General features: G+C 41.6%; 1 protein-coding gene across 4 annotated transcripts in view; it reads left to right on the forward strand.

Moving 5' to 3' along the window:
* Positions 1-19709, forward strand: part of SMARCC1 (SWI/SNF related BAF chromatin remodeling complex subunit C1) — a 176185-nt gene that overhangs the window by 136942 nt on the left and 19534 nt on the right. For all 4 annotated transcript variants that reach the window (XM_086698351.1, XM_086698352.1, XM_086698350.1 and 1 more), the window contains exons 25-26: positions 6702-6836; positions 17468-17729. In XM_086698351.1, the coding sequence (XP_086554477.1) occupies positions 6702-6836; positions 17468-17729 (397 nt within the window). The remainder of the gene's footprint in view (positions 1-6701; positions 6837-17467; positions 17730-19709) is intronic.

Raw genomic sequence — 19709 nt, forward strand, 5'->3', positions numbered from 1 at the left:
GCTTTGAATTTAGAATTTAAACTTTTAGTTCCGGCTCTACCATTTACTAGTTTCTTAACTTAGGCAACTAAAATAAATTTTCTGAACCTATATCATTTTGTTTGAATCAGAACTCCTTTCTGATCTACATTTTTAACAACGTTATTATAAGAATCAAGTTAAGAATTAAAAACGCATTCTGGGGGCGCCTGGGTGGCTCAGTTAAGCGCCTGACTTCAGCTTAGGTCATGCTCTTGCAGTTCGTGGGTTCGAGCCCTACATCGGGCTCTGTGCTGACAGCTCAGAGCGTGGAGCCTGCTTTGGATGCTGTGTCTCCCTCTGTCTCTCTGCCCCACCCCCACTCATGCTCTGTCTCTGTCTCTCAAAAGTGAATAAAAGTTTAAAAAAAATTTTTTTTTTTTTTTTAAAAAGCATTCTGTAAGATGGAAATGCCATATTTTCATTATTCATTTAACCGGTATTTGAGGGTCTACACAGTGGTAGGTTTATTTGGTGCCAAAGAAATATGGATGGTTCCTGCCTCTTAGGAACTCAGCCCACTAACCTTGAACTTCACATTTTTCTTGAGCCATTAGGATATATATTTAGTTGTGAAGGAAAAACAAAAAGAATATGTATAAAATGCTAGAAATATAACCTTAAGAAGTTAGTATTAAATGAGATCTAATTAGGAATTAAATACAATTTTATATAATTTCTTGGAATGAAACTTTCTTACAACACGTAAACCTGTTCTACTTTTGCGTATTTCATTTTTACACAAGTTATGTTTATAACTGGATTACTAACCTTAGTACACACTTTAAGTTCTAACAGGAAAGATGTTTCATATGTTAATATCACAGATGATTTTTGAGTTTCTTAAACTCTTTCATCTCATAGATGTAGAAACAAACCCAGAGAAGTTGATGAGAAGCCTCAGGTTATACGACTAGTTGTAGAACAAAGACCAAAACCCGGATTCTGCAGACTTTGAGTCTGGTGATCCCAGCCAATGCATAAATGTAATCTGATAAAATTCTCCATTTCGAAGATAATGTTTTCAAACATTGTGCAATTAAAAACCCAACAGCTAGCTCAAAAAAAAAAAATACCTTCTTTTTTTGTTTGTTTGTTTTCTTAGTATGTCTGTGATTTAAGTTTCTAATTTTTAAGAACCAAAAAATAAAGAACAGAAGAAAGAGGGAAACATTAACTCCTCCATGTCTCCATGTGTCAGCTTTCTTAGTGGCTGGTTTTGTTTCAAGGTATGCTTCAGAACTGAGTTTCGTTCCCAGTTCACTTAACTGTGACCGTTGGCAAGATAATTAACTTTTCTAAGCTTTAGTTTTTTTCTTTCTATATAGAGTTCAGTTTCTTTCTCTACATAAAGAATTCTTTTTTGATAGGTTATTAGAAATAAAAGAAGTACCATGAAAATACAGCATGGTGGCTAGAATGATGTCAATGCTTAATAAAACCCAGGATATCCCCCAGTCCAGTAATGCATTTCAACAGCTCACTCTTGCTTTTACATTCTAAGATTCTTTTTTTTTTTTTTTTTTAAAGCAGACATGAGTAGTATTTGGATCCCTTTATCACTTTTGTCCAGTGTTTGGTAACATTTATTCAGCCACTTCAAGCCTCTGTGAAGGCTTTGTAATTTCCTGAAGAATTGGCTCCTAAGCCTTTGTGACTTCTACTGGATTGATTCGATGCATGTATGTCACCAAATCCATAAAGTAGCAAAATTTAGAGTCTTGGTGGCAGGACATATGCTGTTCTGTGAAACATACAGAACAGGTGCAAATGAATCTTGTACCAGTAACAATAAGAATAGTCATGGAAGTTAAGTCAAAAAGGAGGCTCAGGGCACCCGGGTGGCTAAGTTGATTGAGCATCCAACTCTTTGATTTCGGCTCAGGTCATGATCCCAGGGTTATGGGATCGAGCCCTGCATCGGGCTCTGCGCTGAGTATGGAGCCTGCTTCATACTCCCCCCCTCCCCCTGTCTGCTCCTCTCCCCCGCTTGCTCACCCACTCCCTAAATAAATATTTTTTTTAAAAGAGGCTCTAACCCCTAGATCAAGAAATGCAGAAGATCGAGAAATGACATGTTAACACATTCAGTAGGATCCACTCAGCAAAATTCAGAAAGTGAGATGGTACAAAGGACCAGGCCACTTCTTTCAGAGAAATCTGTTGATTTCTTCTCTCATAAATAAGAATTGTGAGCTAGAGCAAAGTAGAAGATGTAGTCATTTGGTTTTAACAATCATATAAAGAAAATCAGAACTTGTATGTAAATATTATTAAGACCTGAAATGTGAAAAAAACTAAATTTAATGTGCAACATTAGTTCTTTTCTCCTATTTCTACTCAAAACCCAGATGTTATCAACCTTATCAGTGAATAATGCTTATACTTGTAATGGGGTAATTTTGATAACTTATTAAAATTTTTTCTTTAGGGGCGCCTAGGTGGCTCAGTTGGTTAAGTGTCAGGTCTTGATTTTGGCTCAGGTCATGATCTCACAGTTCATAAATTTGAGCCCCACATTGGGCTCTGCACTGACAGTGTGGAGCCTGCTTGGGATTCATTCTCATTCTCTCTCTCTCTCTCTCTCTCTCTCTCTCTGACCCTCCTCTGCTCTTTGCCTTTTTCTCTCAAAATACATAAGCAAACATTTTTTTGAAAAGTTAAAAAAATTTTTTTTCTTTAACTAGAGGTCAGTGTAATAATTCTGTAAGTCTTTAATAGTAAATAAACTGCCATAAAGTTTAAAGACTGAAGTTTTTGTTTCTTTTCCTGAATTTTTTACTCAAATTTTTTTCTTTAGTTTACGGGCCATGGTTTTTTTCATCCTTCATTCCAAAGTGCCCACATTTACTTGCAGAGATTTCTAGTGGTTTTTCTAACCTTGAGCACAGGTGAATTCTAGGCTTTTGATAAAGGCTGCCTCTTTTCTCTGTTCACTTTCCACCTCATATCCTTGTTTCCTCCTTTAAAATTGCCAAGCCTGCAAAATATGGGGCATCCTCGAGCCTAGGCCCTGGTAGTGAACATCAAGTGACTAAATAAAGTGCAGTTCAGTGAGTATTGTCATTGTGACTGTGGGAGCCAAGAAGCTGCCCAGAGGAAGTGATTCCTAATGCTGAGTCTTAAAAGACATGTTGAGGGGCACCTGGGTGTCTCAGTTGGTTAAGCATCCAGCTTCGGCTCAGGTCATGATCTCACAGTTCGTGCGTTAGAGCCCCGCGTCGGGCTCTGTGCTGACAGCTCATAGCCTGAAGCTTGCTTCGGATTCTATGTCTCCCTCTCTCTCTGCCCCTCCCTTGCTCGTGCTCTGTCTCTCTCTGTCTCAGAAATAAATAAAACATTAAAAAAAAAAAAAAAAAAAAAAGACAGACGTTGAAAGTGGTTGGTGCAGGTAGAGGAGAGTCTCCCAACAAATTAGGCTCCCAGGTCATCAGCAGTGTTACAGCTCACAAGTATGAGACACCCACTCATACTGTTACTGATACATACTCCAGGCACTGTTCTGCATACATAGTGTGTGTCCTCCCTCCTACCCTGTTGTGGGTGCAGTTTTCCAGTGTCACAAATAAGGAAATAGTCACAAAGGGGTAGGGTAATTTCCAGGCCATGGTTACAGAATACTTCGTTTTATTGTGCTTCACGGATTCTGCATTTTTAAAAAATGTTTGTTTATTTTTGAGAGAGTACAAGTGGGGGAGGGGTAGAGAGAGAGGGAGACAGAATCCAAAGCAGCTCCGTATTGTCAGTGCAGAGCCCAATGCGGGGCTCAATCTCTCGAACTGTGAGACCAGGACCTGTGCCAAAATCAAGTCAGACGCTTAACCGAATGAGCCACCCAGGTGCGCTCCCCCCTTTTTAAAATATAAATAAATATGTATAATTTATATATATATTATATATACATACAAATTATATATACATAACTTTTATGTATATATAACATATAATATATATATATATAACATGTATTTGAGCGAGAGAAAGAGTGCGCATGCGCGCACTTGTATGTGTGCTGCCAGGATGAGGCAGAGAGAGAAGAGAGAGAGAGAATCCCAAGCAGACTCCACTCTTTCAGCACAGAGCCTGACACAGGGCTAGATCTCATGAACCACGAGATAGTGACTTGAGCTGAAATCAAGAGTTGGACACTTAACTGACTGAGCCACCCAGGCGCCCCAAGCCTTACCCTTTTAAGCCTGATCTTTGAGTTGTTATTTTCGGTTAGTATATATTTTAGTCATAATTTCAGTCAGGTGTATATTGATTCTTATACAAAGTCTAAATATATTGAAATTCTCTTTTTATCCATATTTTCCTACATTTTCTTAAAAATAGTGATCTTAACTTACTTTAATGTTGTCCCCTGCTAATAAGTCCAATGCCTGCGCCATTTGTGGATCTGCTTTTTTGATTGAATGCCACATATGTATAAAAATTTAGATTGTCCAGGGATGCTTGGGTGGCTCAGTTCAGTGTCCAACTCTTGATTTCGGCTCAAGTCTTGATCTCATGGTTCGTGGGATTGAGCCCCATGTTGAGCTCTTCACTGATAGTGCAGAGCCTGGTTGGGATTCTGTCTCTCTCTCTGCCCCTCCCCTGCTGGTGCACACTCTCTTTCAAAATAAGCAAACATTAAAACAAATTCAGATTCTCCGTGTAAAAAGACAAGGAGAAATATATATATATAAGATCCAGATGCCCCAGGTGATAACCGAACTGATTGAGGCAGGGATTGAGTTGAAGCTAGATGACACTTTGGTCATTCTCCTCCAGGACCACCCCTGATCCTTGGGTGTGACTTTCCAGAACTTACAGTTGAGATTTTGAAATAATCTTGATCACACCAAATGGGAGTTTTCAGGAATTTCTTTTCTTCCTTGAACCTAACTCCTTAGCTTCCCATCCTCTGCATCTTCAAAATTTGCCGAGTGTCTGAGATGGTGACCAGCTTGTATTTGAAGTCCCACACATTCCTACCAGCATCACTTCATCCATAGGCATGAAGTCTAAGAGTTCTTCATATACACTGGACACAACTCTTTCATCACACATATGATTTGCAAATACTTTCTCACAGTCTGTGAGCTGTGTTTTCACCTTCTTGATGGTGTCCTTTGAAGCAGAGATGTTTTTGATTTTGATGAACTTCAAGTTTTCAATCTTCCCTTTTAACATTTTTGCTTTTGGGGTCACATCTAAGAAATCTTTCACTTAACCCAAAATCATTTAGGTTTACTTCTGTTTTTTCTTCTGGAATTAAATTTTTTTTAATTTATTTTTGAGAGAGAGAGACAGAGTGTGTGCAGAGGAAGGGGGTGGGGGGAAGCACAGAATCTAAAGCAGGCTCCAGGCTCTGTGCTGTCAGCACAGAGCCCAATGCGGGGCTCGAACTCAAGAACCACAAGATCATGACCTGAGCCAAAATCAAGAGTTGGACACTTAACTGAGCCACCCAGGCTCCCCAAATCACGTGATCTTTATTTAAACTTGTTACTGATGTAGTTCAAAGTGGTTAGGGAGGCAGATGTATCATGAACAGCCGTGGATTATTCATAAAATCTGCTTATGATCACCTTTTGCTTATATATTGCCTCTTTCTATTAATGGATCTCTATGGTATAAAATTGCATTTCTCTTTTCTAACTATAAGAGAGTGAAAAATAAGATTCTCATTTAAGTGTCTGTTAATTTAGCTCCCAAAAGCCTATGTTACATACCTCCTGCATGTTAGCTCCTTCTAGATTCTGTAAGAAACAGAGATTAGGACAGCCACCTTGTGTTACTTCTCACTCGTGTAGAAGCAAGATGAGCACATAAATTCAACAGATGTAATGAAAGTGAATGCAAAATGCTATTGGGGGTTTGTTAGTGTAAGCTCTTAGATGGTGTCTGGATTAGGTGGGATTGACCCATTCCCAGATACAGGTAGTCAGGACCAAATATGGGACCCTCATCTTCTCGGTGTAATGTGGTGCCTTCCTCTGTGTGCTGCTGAGTAGGCAGGAAGTGTGAATGAATAGGGCTCATCATCCATCCTGTAGCGGGTGAGTAGCACATTCTTCCAGTGTAACTTCTTGTTCTGTACTATATTTGTTCCTCTTGCTCTGGATCCTATCTGCAAACATAGGGGTGGAATATTGTTCACCCTCTCCTTTCCACACGTGGTTCCACTCACTAGAGAGAAGCCAGAAGCTTTGTGTCTGAGTGTTGGGTGCTGAGAGAATCCACTGTTTAGCTGTCCCTGGACAGTTCATAAAGGGGGAAGGATAGTGAGGGGAGGCATAGAGTAAAAGGGTGAGGGTGCGAGGTAGGTGGGTGGTAGATGGGAAGTGTACCCCAGGCTGTTTGTGTCCTCCTCTTTGCCCATCAGTGTTCTGATTACACTTCCCCTTTGTGGTGGGCTCTTTTTGAGGGGAGTAGTTTACCGTGGGAGGGAGGGTTTTGGGTTTTTTTGTTTGTTTGTTTTTTTAACCCTTTAACAGGGTTATTTATACCTATAAGGACCAGAAATTCAGCAATAGTTATTTTAAATTGAAGTAAATGTTTGGTAGAAACATAGAAAGGGGGCATCGGTCATTGTTCTTAATTATATAATCCCTACTTTGAATATCAACGTGAGCATTTTGTTTCTGTATTTTAAGCAAATGTTTACCTACCTAATTTGAATGGTCTTTTACACTTAGCACCTGGCTGCCGTGGAAGAGAGAAAGATCAAGTCTCTGGTGGCCCTGCTGGTTGAGACACAAATGAAGAAATTGGAGATCAAACTGCGACATTTTGAGGAGCTGGAAACTATCATGGACAGAGAGAAGGAGGCTGTAAGTAAGGGGAAGTTTGTAGTGGCTTTTTGACAATTAAATAATGACCACCTTTCCTAAACTACAAGTTAGATAAAATGAATAGTAACCTACTCCATAGGTCCTTGTTTATGTGTTTACTTTGCCCTTTCAAAGGGATTATCAGCCTTTGATGATAAACAAAAAGCACTCTTTTTTCATTCTAAAACTAATGATTTACACCTCAGCTTTTACACCTCTCCGCTTTCCCAGGTGCATGATGGTATCAATTCTTTCGTCTATAGAAGTTACATCTTAGACTCACTCCCTACTTGTTACCAATAAAGTAGAAGTCATGTAGCTCCCTTGCCTGATTCAAGAATTTTCTTGATTTCATGTCTTCTTCAATACAAATACCAGAAAGTAGGAGTTAATCTCATCTTGAGTGAGGAGCCTTTTTTCTGTGATATCTTTTAACCAAACCCTCCCCTGATCCAACCTTGGACTTTCAGTCTTCCTCCCTCCCCTGCATGGCGGAGGTCAGGTGGGCCTTGCTGAGCGCCTCAGTAGTACGTATGGGGACAGACACTTCTGATAGAAGGATGTGGCCCAAACAGGATCAAGAGAATGATGAAAAAGGCCAAAAATGAAGAAGGAAGCAACAAAAAGAAATGTACAAACAGTGGAACAGTTAATTATTCAAAATTACAGAGAAATTTATTTTAATGAATTGACCAGAGGAGGAATTGGTAACTTTCTAAGCAGTGGATTTAGCTAGGACTTGTTCTGATTATTTTGACTTTTTTTTTGTTTTCCAGTTTTTATTTCTTTATTTTGAGTCCAAGCAGGGGAAAGGCAGAGAGAGGGGAAGAATCCCAAACAGGATCCGCTCTGTCAGCACAGAGCCCCATGTAGGGCTCGAATTTAGAAACTGTGAGATCATGACCTGAGCTGAAATTGAGTCGAACGCTTCACCAAGTTGGCTACCCAGGCACCCTGTTTTTGACTTCTTTATATATGAGATACTGGTATCTCTAAATGGTAGATAATTTAACCTTAAGATTAAATTATCCCAGAAGAATTTTGGTGGCTTTTGTTTGTTTGTTTTAATGTATATTTCTTTTGAGAGAGAGCACAAGCAGGGGAGAGGCAGAGAGAGAGGGAGAGGCAGAGAGGGAGAGAGAATCCCAAGCAGGCTCCACACTGCCAGTGTAGAGCCCGACATGGAGATCAATCCCTTGAACCGTGAGACCATGACCTGAGCCAAGTCAAAGAGTTGGATGCTTAACCAACTAGGCCACCCAGTTACCCTAAGAGTTTTAATTTTAAGGACCTGTTTGTATTTATTTAGCTATTTCTTAGTGGTCAGCCTAGTTGCATCCTCTGGCAAATTCCTCATTCCAATAACTATTACAAAACAGACCATTTTCATTTTGTCCTGAGATCAGCAGGTTTTCTGACCCTGAAGGATGGAGAGGCTGCTTCGGTAATTCTCTTACCCACCCCCTCCCATACCCACCCCCAGTTTCCTGACCTGTAAGCATCTCTCACATCATCGGCCCTCTCCTTCCCTAGGAGCTGCTGGCCACCCTGGTCTCATCTCTGTCACCCTCTGTATACTAGCCACACCACACCACATGCAGGCTGCCCTCATGGCCTTGTTCTCTGTGCCCCCGTATGCATTGTGCTCCTCTGCCAGCAAGGCCCTGATCCCCACTTCTGCATCCCTCAGCACTGCCCCTGTGGGTGACTTGCCCACCCCATCTGCTGTCGTGGCAGCCTGATAGAGCACTTACACTGTGTGGTAGTTGCTGATTCGTGTGTCCGTCTCGCATTCCAGAATATATGCCCTTTGAGAGAATTGATCGAGTGTCTTGGTAAACACAGAGCTGGCACATCATAGGCCCTGGTGTCAGCAAATATTGAATGAATGTACACCAGCATCAGTGTTGGAAGCTGGAGAAGTGGAAAGTCTGCCCTTTGGTTTAATGGGGGAGGAACTCAAGAAAACCAATGATGATACAGTGTGTTCAGTGCCCCAGTGAGGGCAGAGAGGAGGCAGACCTGGAACATGGGGAGAGCAAGAGGGTGGCAGAGAATACTTCTCTGAGGTGAGCTGGAGCTGTGAGGCATGACTGTTTGTGTTTATCTTACCCTCATAAGCTGTCTTTTTGTCATTTATGGATTTTTTTTTAGTGGCCTTAGGGTAACAGGGGTTTATAACATAGTGAATTATTGGCACATGCAGGATCTACATGATGATTGGGTCATTCCCACTGACAACCAGATGCCTTTCTGTCCTTCATAAAACAGAACTGATGTATCAGCCTGGAAGATCGGCATGACTGGGCACTTACAGAACATTGTCCAGATTGTCAGGGTGCTCTTTTCTCAGCTCTAAGTCACTTGCTTTCAGAGGTTGTACCTGGGGATCCCCCACTCTTTTAAACCCCCAGTGAAATTGTCACCTAGATTAGAACTGCCCTCTGCCCCTTTCCAGTTCTCGCCACTGATTCTCAGACACCCACTGGCCCACTATAATGGCTGCACTTCTCTTAGACCTTCAGAACTTCCCTTGTCTGTGGATTTGTAATAATTATTGTCTCAACTTACATTGCACTGTATTTTTCTTACTTGAGTCTTGTCTTTGCTATTAAATTCTAATCAGAGCACATAAAACATTTTAGGCTAGTCTCTGAATAAAAACAACAGAACTGAAAACGTTGGGACTGCATTTCTGCTGACTCTCTCCACCACACAGGGTTGTTGTGCTGAAAATCTTTGTGGTTGTCCTGCCTTCTCTCAATCAGCATTTGGAGCAGGAAAATTCTTAGTGTGGGACAGTCCCTACTCCTTGCCACTCAGTGTCAGTAACACAGCTGTGTTATTTATTGCTGTGTGGAAAATGACCCCAGAGCTTAGTGACTGAAAACAGAAAACCAAGTCTTAACGTGGTTTCTGAGAGTTGGGAGGTAGGCAGCTTGGCTGGGTAGCTTAGGCTGGGACCTATAAGGTTGTGGACTTTGTAAGTTTCCGCAGGGTCAGAGCTCACACTTCCCAACTGACTCCCATGGTTGTTGGCAAGAACTTGAGCTCCTGCCACGTGTACTTTTCTATTCATGAAGGAGCTTCCCCAGAGTAAGTGACTACAAAGAGCAAGAACATGAAAGAGCACCCAGAATGGAAGCGACACTGTCTTTTGTAACCTAAACATGGAAGTCCTATCCCTTCGCTTCTGCTGTGTTCTCTCTGTTACACATACCAACTCTGGTTGGGGGGTAGACAGGGTTCGGGACGGGGGGAGGTATAAACACTAGGAAGTAGGAATGTTGAGGCCAACTTGGAGGCTCATCTCAGAACCAGGGAGTCCAATGAAATTCAAAATGTCTCCCATTCATGTCAGGCACAGTGAAGACAACCTCTTCTACAGCAAACACTGCTATCCTGTCCTTCCCTGTGGGCAAACAAAGCCATGGCTACTTTTCTACCTGTGATTTCCACACAGGACTGTTGCGAACATCAGATGAGAGGAGTGTGGTGTGTGTCTGGTGCAGTGTCTGAGCACGCAGTAGGTGTTCAGTAAATGTTGATGTACCTCCTTTTCTTTAGGTACACCAGTACCCAGTTACTGTATATTAGATCCAAATATTTGTAAGCCTTTGTTTGCTTTCTAAACACATATTTGACAAGTCACTGTGCTAAATCACTTTATATAGATTTTCTCATTTAATCTCTCAAAAACTGTATGAGGAAGCCATTAGCAGAAAATACTGATTGATTTGAATCTCCCTGGACAAGAATCCACCAGTAATGCTAGATGGGAACGTAAGGCCAATTTTTGGTAACTCTTCTTACAGACCAAGAGACTTGGGCATAGGGGATATTATGTTCCTCCAAACACAATTCGTAATGACAGAGCCAAGTCTCAAACCTGTGTTTGTTCAGTTCTGTGTTTTCATCTAGCACTTTATATTTATAAGGAAAAGAGTTATTCTCATCTCATTTTAACCAAAAGACTCTGAGATATGCAAGGTTTTATCATCTCTCTATAATGGCTCAAGACAGTTGACACTGGAAGGTCCAGGTCAGCTAGGACCAGAGCCTTGAGCTCACCGCCTGGTGCTCCTCTCTGTACCACATTGCATCGTGTCACTTTAAGATGCATTTCTGCTCATCTTTCTCTATAAGTGGTAGTCCCAGGATGTACTTTGTTTTCATTAAACATGTGTTTTTTTTATATAGCAATGGATTTCAAAAATCTGTTCTTAGACTTTAAGAATCAGATAGGAACTTTTTTTCTTTAATGACTTAAAATCAGTGCTCTTGAGTCTTTACTAATTTACTAATTAAGGACAAGGATATAAAAGTTGTACATCTTTTATAGAAACTATGCATATAGCTATAATTAGAGTTTGGTAGATATTGTTACAGCTGTCTCATGAATGCTAATACTGGAGGAAGGCAGTTATGAAATGTGCAGAGTCCGTCAAGGAAATGATGTGATCACAAATGTTGACTCTAGTTGAGGTGAGGAGGCTGAGCTGGTGCTGGGTTCACAACTCAGAGGGTCTGCCCACCTAAGCGGCCTTCATGCTGGGAGAACAGCACACATGAGTCAGGAGAGCAGCTTTCAGACAGGGGCTTTGTTGAGAACTAGGGCCACCTGGGGAGACTTGGGAGCATGGGCCCTGTCTAAAGCCTGGTTCCCATTTGGATCTAGTGGACTAAATGCTTTCTGAGTTTCTGCAGGTCATTTGGCTAGATACAGAAATTGAATACCTTCAGAAAAGAGGGACGTTGTGGGAATCCCAGACCCAGTGCTCAAGGAAGTTAGAGGTTGTCTTGCTAGACACAGAGACACCGCTTATTGCAAGGATGGAAATCCAGAGAGGAGGAGGCCATGGTTGGCTGAGATTATCAAGGAAACTTTCCTAGTGAAGGAGAGACTTAGCTATAAAAAGGACCTAAATCCAGAACGTGGAGAGAAGGGCATGATTACAGAGGAAACTGAAGAGTCCTCCTGCCCAGAGTTGATGGCTTTTGCCACATAGGTGTTGGATTAAGGTCATTTGTTCATTCAACAGGTATTTATTGAGCACTTACTTTGTTCTAGGCATGTGTATGGTACTGGGGATGCAGTGGTGAACAAAACCCAACCAAACTCTTTGCCTTTGTAGAGTTTGAAATAATTAATGAAGGGTGTTAGAAGATGTTCTGTGCTGTGTGTGTATATATACATACATATAGCTGTATGTTACAGGCTGGATAGAGGCGATGGGGGAGGGGCAAAGTAGACATTTCACTTTTTTTTTCTCTTAATTTCTAAGTTTATTTGTGACAAAAAGTGAGCAGGGAAAAGGCAGGGAAAGAGGAGAGATTTCACTTCTAAGTGGTGTCATCTGAGTAGGCCTTATTCAGAAACTGACAGGCATGTGCTGCTAAGGCCTACATATTGCACAGAGGCTCTCAGGCAAGAGCATGTTTGGAACTAAGGAGTAGGTGCGTGGGCTAGAGCATAAATGAGGAGGAGGTGACAGGATAAAGTCAGGGATATGGTGACATAATCACAGAAATCCCTGTAAGCCATCCAGAGGCCTTTCGTTTTCCTCTGATTAAAGTGTGGAATAACTGTAGAGCCTATTTTATGCATTCCATAAAAATACGGAATAAATGCAGAGGGCTGGCATGATCTTCCTTACAGTTTAGCAGGGATCAGTGTACCTGCTCTGTTGTGGAGAGTAAATTAACAAAGTGGGAAGGTTAGAAAAGGGGAGACTGGGGGCGCCTGGGTGGCGCAGTCGGTTAAGCGTCCGACTTCAGCCAGGTCACGATCTCGCGGTCCGTGAGTTCGAGCCCCGCATCGGGCTCTGGGAGGATGGCTCAGAGCCTGGAGCCTGTTTCCGATTCTGTATCTCCCTCTCTCTCTGCCTCTCCCCCGTTCATGCTCTGTCTCTCTCTGTCCCAAAAATAAATAAACATTGAAAAAAAAAATTTAAAAAAAAAAAAAAAGGGGAGACTGGTGAAGAGATTGTTAAAATAATCCACATGAGATGATGATGGCTTAGAGCAAGGCAGTGGCCATGAATGTAAAGAGAAATGGTCAAGTTCTGGATAAATGTTAAAGGTTTTGCTAATAGGACATCATCACACATAAGATGTAGATTTAGGAAAGTTTGTTGTACTTGATGACAAATTAAGGAAGAAAGAACAAAAAGCCAGAAAGTGAATTTTATCCTGCCCCAGGAGAAGTGTATGTAACTTTGTTTTCTGCAAATTTGGACTAATGCATCTCTACACAGCCGGCCATGTAATTGAATCTGTTGTTAGACATGTTACGGGTAGTTTTATTTGAGATGAAGAAAGTTGTACTCAGTTGTGTAGGTTTTGTTCTGAATCAGAAAACAAGAGACAGACACAGGGCAGCAGGACCGAAGACCTGTCATAATGAAGTGCCGGCTGCCCCTTTGTGTCTCGCCTCCAGAGACACACATGGAGGCAGCAGAACGCAATGGTGGAGTTCTCTTTTCCACGGGTGTAAGAAGGAATGAATGAATATGTCTGTCTTGGACTTGGACTTGGTTTTTCGTTAGTGGATGTCTGGTTACTGACCCCAGACGTTTCAAAGGAAGGCATGATTATTTACTTAGTTCTGAGCCCAAGTAGTCAGAGGTTTTAGGTCTCAGCTGATATTGCCGTTCTGGGCAGTGTAGATGGGCTTTACGCTTCACCCCCCCCCCCCTTCCTCCCCGCTGTGTGCATGTGAAGTTGGGAGAAGAGCTTTGTGTGAGCTTTGGCTGCTGCACTTTGCAGCTGTGTCTGCGTTTGGTGTCTGGGTGCAGAAGAGTGCTCTGCTGTGTTCAGATTCCGCTTGGAATTGGCTGTTTTCTGCATACACAGTGTAGGAGTGAAGGGGGAGAGGAGGGCAGAGTTTGAATGTGGAGGAAGAGCGTGTGTCTTCAGAGCAGGGCTACTGTGTGGGGTTCCCTACAGCCAGATTGGAGCCACGAAAGAAAATGGACAGATTCATTAACATTCTGTTTACTAGCTGTTGGGACTTTATCCATAGTCCTAGGAAATGGAAAAGAGAGGAGAAAATCAAGCTATCTGTAACATGTAATTTGGCTGCTTTTACTGTTTTGGTTTTTTATTTTTTTATTTTAGTGGTTTGTTTTTTAACAAAAATATTTGTGATGAAAAAACTTTCAGTAAAGAAAGAAATGAATTAAAAAGTCTCTCTTACCCTCAATTTCATTTCTAGGAATAATCACTTAATTTGTTTGGTGTTCTCTGTAACATTTTCAGTGTGTATATAAAGTGTGTGCACATGAACACAAAGTTTTTTTTGTAATATAATTGGGATTATGTAATAAATATTGTAGCTTCTTTTTTTTTTTTTTTTAAATTCCGTGTATCGCAGACAGTTGTACATTATGGAGTGCTGGGTGGCTCAGTCAGTTAAGCGTCCCAACTCTTGATTTCAGTCCAGGTCATGATCTCACAGATCGTGGGTTCAAGCCCCGCATTGGGCTCTGTGCTGCTGGCACGGTGCCTGCTTGAGATTCTCTCTCTGCTCATACTGTCTCTCTCTCAAAATAAATAAATAAACTTTAAGACAGACAGACAAACAAAAACCAGGACTTTAATTACTGTCCTTGGTAGGCACACATACATAGTTTTATAGAATAGATTCCCAGATGTACAATCACTGGCTGCATGCATTTAAAATTTGCTCTGTACTGTCGAACTCTCCTCAAAAACTGCCATTTACATTGTTTCGGATTGCCAAAAAGTGAATTCAGTCTTTAGTCCAATTGAGTAACAACAAAGTACCCACAACAAGGAGGTACTTATTTCTTCTGCGTGATGAAGCCACGACGTGTCCATGAGCTGTACTCCGTATGCCGCAGAGCAGAGACAGCCCTCTGGGAGCCAAGTTGGTAGCTCTCTGTCCGGACGTTTCTCTCACCCCAGAGGACCTGTTCAGCCCACACTGGAGCTTTAGTTTAAGCTGGGTTCTCTTTCAGGGGTGTGTGTGCACGTGTGTGTTTAATCACTTAATCTATTTTAATTCTTCTAATTACTTTCTTTTAATTACCTTCCATGTTTTGAAATGACAAGTGAAGCTCTGGAAAAAGTAGTATAATTAAGGTTAGTAACCATTGTAGATACGGAAAATGGGGCAAGTTTTTCTTTCCGAGGTTAATACCTTGAGACTAAGGTCAGCTCTCAAAGAAGGACTGGCTTAGTTTAAAAAGAAAACCAGTGAGATAGGCAACACAGGGACCAAAATTTCCCTTCAGAGACACAAAATCTCTTGTAGTAACAGTTTAGCTTCTTTATAAAGCAGATCTTGACCTAAATTCCGTAGTTTATACATAACTGCAGGACTTCAGCCAAGCCATCCAGACCATTAGTGGCTCGACCAGAACATAGATAGAGGTCCTTTTCTGGCAACCTCTTATGTCTAACCTCGGCAAAGTCCTAACTTTCCTAGAAGGAATGGTTAGGAGAAAACAAATCCTAGGGCCTATAGCCGGAATTTCTAGATCCCTTTTTTATCAGACTGCCTCTTACTCCTTGATTACATGTTCTCTTCTTGCAGAGCTGAACTTCCAGAGGACTCTTGGTTTTTACAGCTTGGAATTCCCTGCTTGTTAGGCAAACAGGGAGGAGGCGGACTGGACCAGGCTTTAGCCTCTTCAGGTCACCCTTCCTAGAAAATGAGGCTAGCGTGTTGGCTCCCTGCCACACTCCCTCCTGATAACCCTCAACCACTCACAAGATTATTTTATTTCAGAAGATCTTCTCCCTAGGGAGACTCTCTGCAAGCCAGCTAACCAGTGGGACATAGGCTTTACCGCCTATTCTCTCCCATTTTTCTTCCCCCTCATCTGGTCATGCCTGTTCTTTTCACCCTGTACCTGTGGCCTGTCCTCCTGCACCCCATTTGTCCATGGACACTCCCTAGTTACTACTCCTGATAACCAGTAATACTTCTCGCTTGGGTCCACATGGTCTTCTCCTCAGGCAGCTCTCTTGCTGACAGCCCATATTCTTAAGCTAATTCTCATGCGTATTCCAACCCCTTTTTCCTAATGACAGTATACAGTATTTATTTGTAGAACTGAAAGCTAAAATGTTACATATTTTTAATCTATTAAATGCCTTGGAATAGTGCTATCCAACACAAATACAGTGTGAACCATATATGTCATTTAAAATTTTCTGGTAGCCACATTAATAAAAGGTGAAATTATGTTTATTTCATCTAGTACATACAAAATATTATTTGAATATGTAATCAGCATGAAAAATCAATTGCTTTCCATACTAAGACCTCGGAATTCAGTGTGTTTGATATTTACAACACATACCACTTCAGATTAGCCACATTTCAAGTGCTCAGGAGCCATTTGTGGCTTATGGCTGCTGTGTTAGACAGAAAAAGCTCAAAAAAGGTCTCCCAGTGACTTACGTCTTGCCATTGAAAATGGTGGGATCGAACATTATTGGAAGGAAATAGATCCGTTAACCCTCCTTAAAATCTTTACACTTCTTCGAGAAATCTGGATTTTTATTTTTTTTCATGTTCAAGTTGATTTTCTTTTTCAGACCTGAATCAAATCAATTTTGATAGCATATGAGGTGTGCTTCATCCTCTGAACTACTGTCAGGCATATGGTTTCTGGATTTCCTGGCACATATAATTGCTTATTTCTCTTTATTTTAACTTGGGTCCCAGAAAGATTATCTTGAGTATTGAAATGCTTACATTCTTTAAACCAAGATTCATGCACATCTTTATTTAGGCATCTGAGATATTCTGTGAATGTGTCACCCAGTATAATTTTGGGTACTTGAAAGCTAAGATTTGCAGTGGCACTGTCAAAGCTCCACAGAGAAAAGTGTGTATATTTGCAGCTAAGGCCACATCCACTATCCAGAGGATTTAACTCTGTGTCATGTTCTAAAATAGTAACCAGGGGCATCTGGGCTGCTCTGGCAGTTGAGCATTTGACTTTGGCTCGGGTCATGGTCTCACGGCTAGTGAGTTTGAGGCCCGTGTCAGGCTCTGTGCTGACAGCCCAGAGCCTGAAGCCTGCTTCGGGTTTTGTGTCTCCCTCTATCTCTGCCTGCCTCTTCCCCTACTCATGCTCTGTCTCTCTTTTTCTCAAAAATAAATAAAACGTTAAAAAAAAAAAAAATAGTAACCAAAAGATCATGTCCAGAAGAGAGCACCTGGGAAGGTTGTGTGGACTTGAAATTTTAGCAGTTGAGGGGACTATTAAAAGGACAGGAGAGGCTTGTTTTACCTGGAGAATATTAAAGCAGTCATGGAAACTATTTTTACATATCTGAAGGCCTGCCAAACAGAGGATTACATGTATACTGGGTGGGCCCAGAGAACAGTTAACCTCACTGGGTGAAGGTTGTAAAGAAAGGCAGACCTTGTACATAACACAAAGACCTTGATCTTGTTAACAAGTGTCCAAGTGGAAATCTGCTACTCAAGAAATAATGCCTTTTCTCACTGTAGATCGTGCAGGAGGTGAGGTGGCTATGTACTGTGATGCGGTATAGGGAGTTCAGGCATCAGGTAGGTGTCCTATGTGTCATCCATTCCTGAGAACCTCTCATGGTGTCATTTCTCTTTCCTTTCTTTTTCTTAACAGTTAGAACAACAGAGGCAGCAGTTGCTTACTGAACGCCAGAACTTCCACATGGAACAGCTGAAATACGCTGAATTGCGAGCCCGACAGCAAATGGAACAGCAGCAGCATGGGCAGAACCCTCAGCAGGCACACCAGCACTCAGGAGGACCTGGCCTGGCACCACTCGGAGCAGCGGGACACCCTGGCATGATGCCTCATCAGCAGCCTCCTCCCTACCCTCTCATGCACCACCAGATGCCACCACCTCATCCACCCCAGCCAGGTGAGAGGCACACTCTGCTCACAGACAAGACTGGGTCATCCCTGTGGCATAGCATGAAAGGAGCTAACCTTTCAAGACATGAACTGTGACTGTCATGTTCATTGTCATCCAGGTCATGGTAGGCAAATGAAATCTGGTTGTATAGCCACCACCACATAATGCCTGCCATGTTCTGTTCCTGATGTGGTGCCTTTCCTTGGTCAGTCTCTTAGTGGCGGACAGATCCCATAGTTCCTTAAAAATTCATCCTTGGATTATCTACATTTTTTTTTTTTTTTTAACTTACAGGTTAAACTTACAAGTCTAACTAAAGATAGACACACACAAAAAAGCATAGTGCCATGAATTCTTATGACCCAGCTTCAATACCCATCACCTTTTGTGCCATTTTAAACTTTTTGTTATAGGAATCTTCTATCATAGACAAAAGTAGAGAGAATAGTATAATAATCCTCCCTGCATACCTGTTGTACAGCCTCAGTTATCAATATTTTATCTGTTTCTCTTCACTTTGGGGCAAGAAACAGACTTCAGAATGTATCTCTAACCAATGGAAATCTTACTCTTTAACATAACTATCATGACACCCGGTGAAAGTAACCATAACTCTTAGTACCATTAGCTGAATGTCTTTGGATGCTTCATTTGTTGGAATCAGGGTTCAAATAAGGTCCACACATTGTATTTGTTCTCTTAAAACTGTTTTAATGTGGTAACAGTTCATCTCCCCTCCTTTTTTTTTTTCAAATGTCATTCAAGTATTGAAGAAACTAGGGTTTTGACCGTGCCTGCATGTCCCCTTTAGGTGCGTAGTGCCATTTTGTATGTTCTCGTCCCCACTTCATCTCTCTCAACACCTCTCCCATAATCCAGAGGCTTGCTCTGAATGTTTTACCAGGTTCAGGTTCACTTTTTGGGAGCTGGCAGTTTTACTGTAATTTCGGTTGTCTCTCTTGGTGACAGTAGGGTTGGTTAGTAGTTCTGGTGTTGTTAGGCTGGTCGATGCATTCCCCATCAGACTTCACCAAAGATTTTACCTGCCTTTGAGAATTGCTTTGTAGATCCGCTATTTAAACCATCAGGTGTTGCAAAATGGTGAGATGTCTAAGTTGATTATTCCTTCTGCATTTATTTCTATGTCTTCTTCATTTATTAGCAGTGATTCTTTAACTTAAAAAAAATTTTTTTTTTGGTCAATCATTTAGTTATCCTGAAAATGAGTCCTTACAGGAAAGACTGAGTAAATGCTTCATCCTTTCTCTTTATCGGTTACATGGATAATGAGTTACTAACCACTGCCGCCTGCACCAAAGGTGACAATAAGGGGTTTCCCCCCCCCGTTGTGTGTATATGTTTTTAGTATTGTAAATTTACATATTTTTGTGTATTTTATGTGTTTTAATCTATTATGGACATTATTCTTATTGATGCTCAGATTGTTCTGTCTTTAGCTGATGGGAGCCCTTTCAAGTTGGCAACTACTTGCCGTCTTTTGACCACCTTGAAAGTTGATCTCACAGTCCTTTTAAACTTACCTACCCAAAACTACCTACCCACATCTTGAAAACCTAAAACGTACCTTTCATTTCAGCTTTTCTTCGTGCTCCCCCCTCCCCCAACATTTCTTCCCTCTGTAGAGAGCAGTGCATATGGGTGTGTGCCGTATGTCACTTTGCTCAAGTAACAGTCGTCCTGGAGGGTTTTCGTAATTACCCTACAGCAGCGTGCCAGGTGTCTAGCAGAGCCCAGGCTTGTGCTTCTTGGGGTGGGATGCAAATTCTTCGGCCAAGGCATGTAGAAATGAACTAAGGTAACGGAAAGTGACCCTTGGAAGCCAAAGAAGGTCCCAACATGACTAATAACAGCCTGACTTCCTCAGATGACAAATTTTCTAAATCTGCTCACGGAAATAACCAGGCATGTTCGCCTGAGGAAGCCATGACTGAAAAAAACTATGATCTGGCAACTTGTATTATCAAC

The sequence above is a fragment of the Puma concolor genome, chromosome A2, assembly GCF_028749965.1.
Source record: "Puma concolor isolate L17-30 chromosome A2, mPumCon1.1.hap2, whole genome shotgun sequence".
Taxonomy (NCBI): domain Eukaryota; kingdom Metazoa; phylum Chordata; class Mammalia; order Carnivora; family Felidae; genus Puma; species Puma concolor.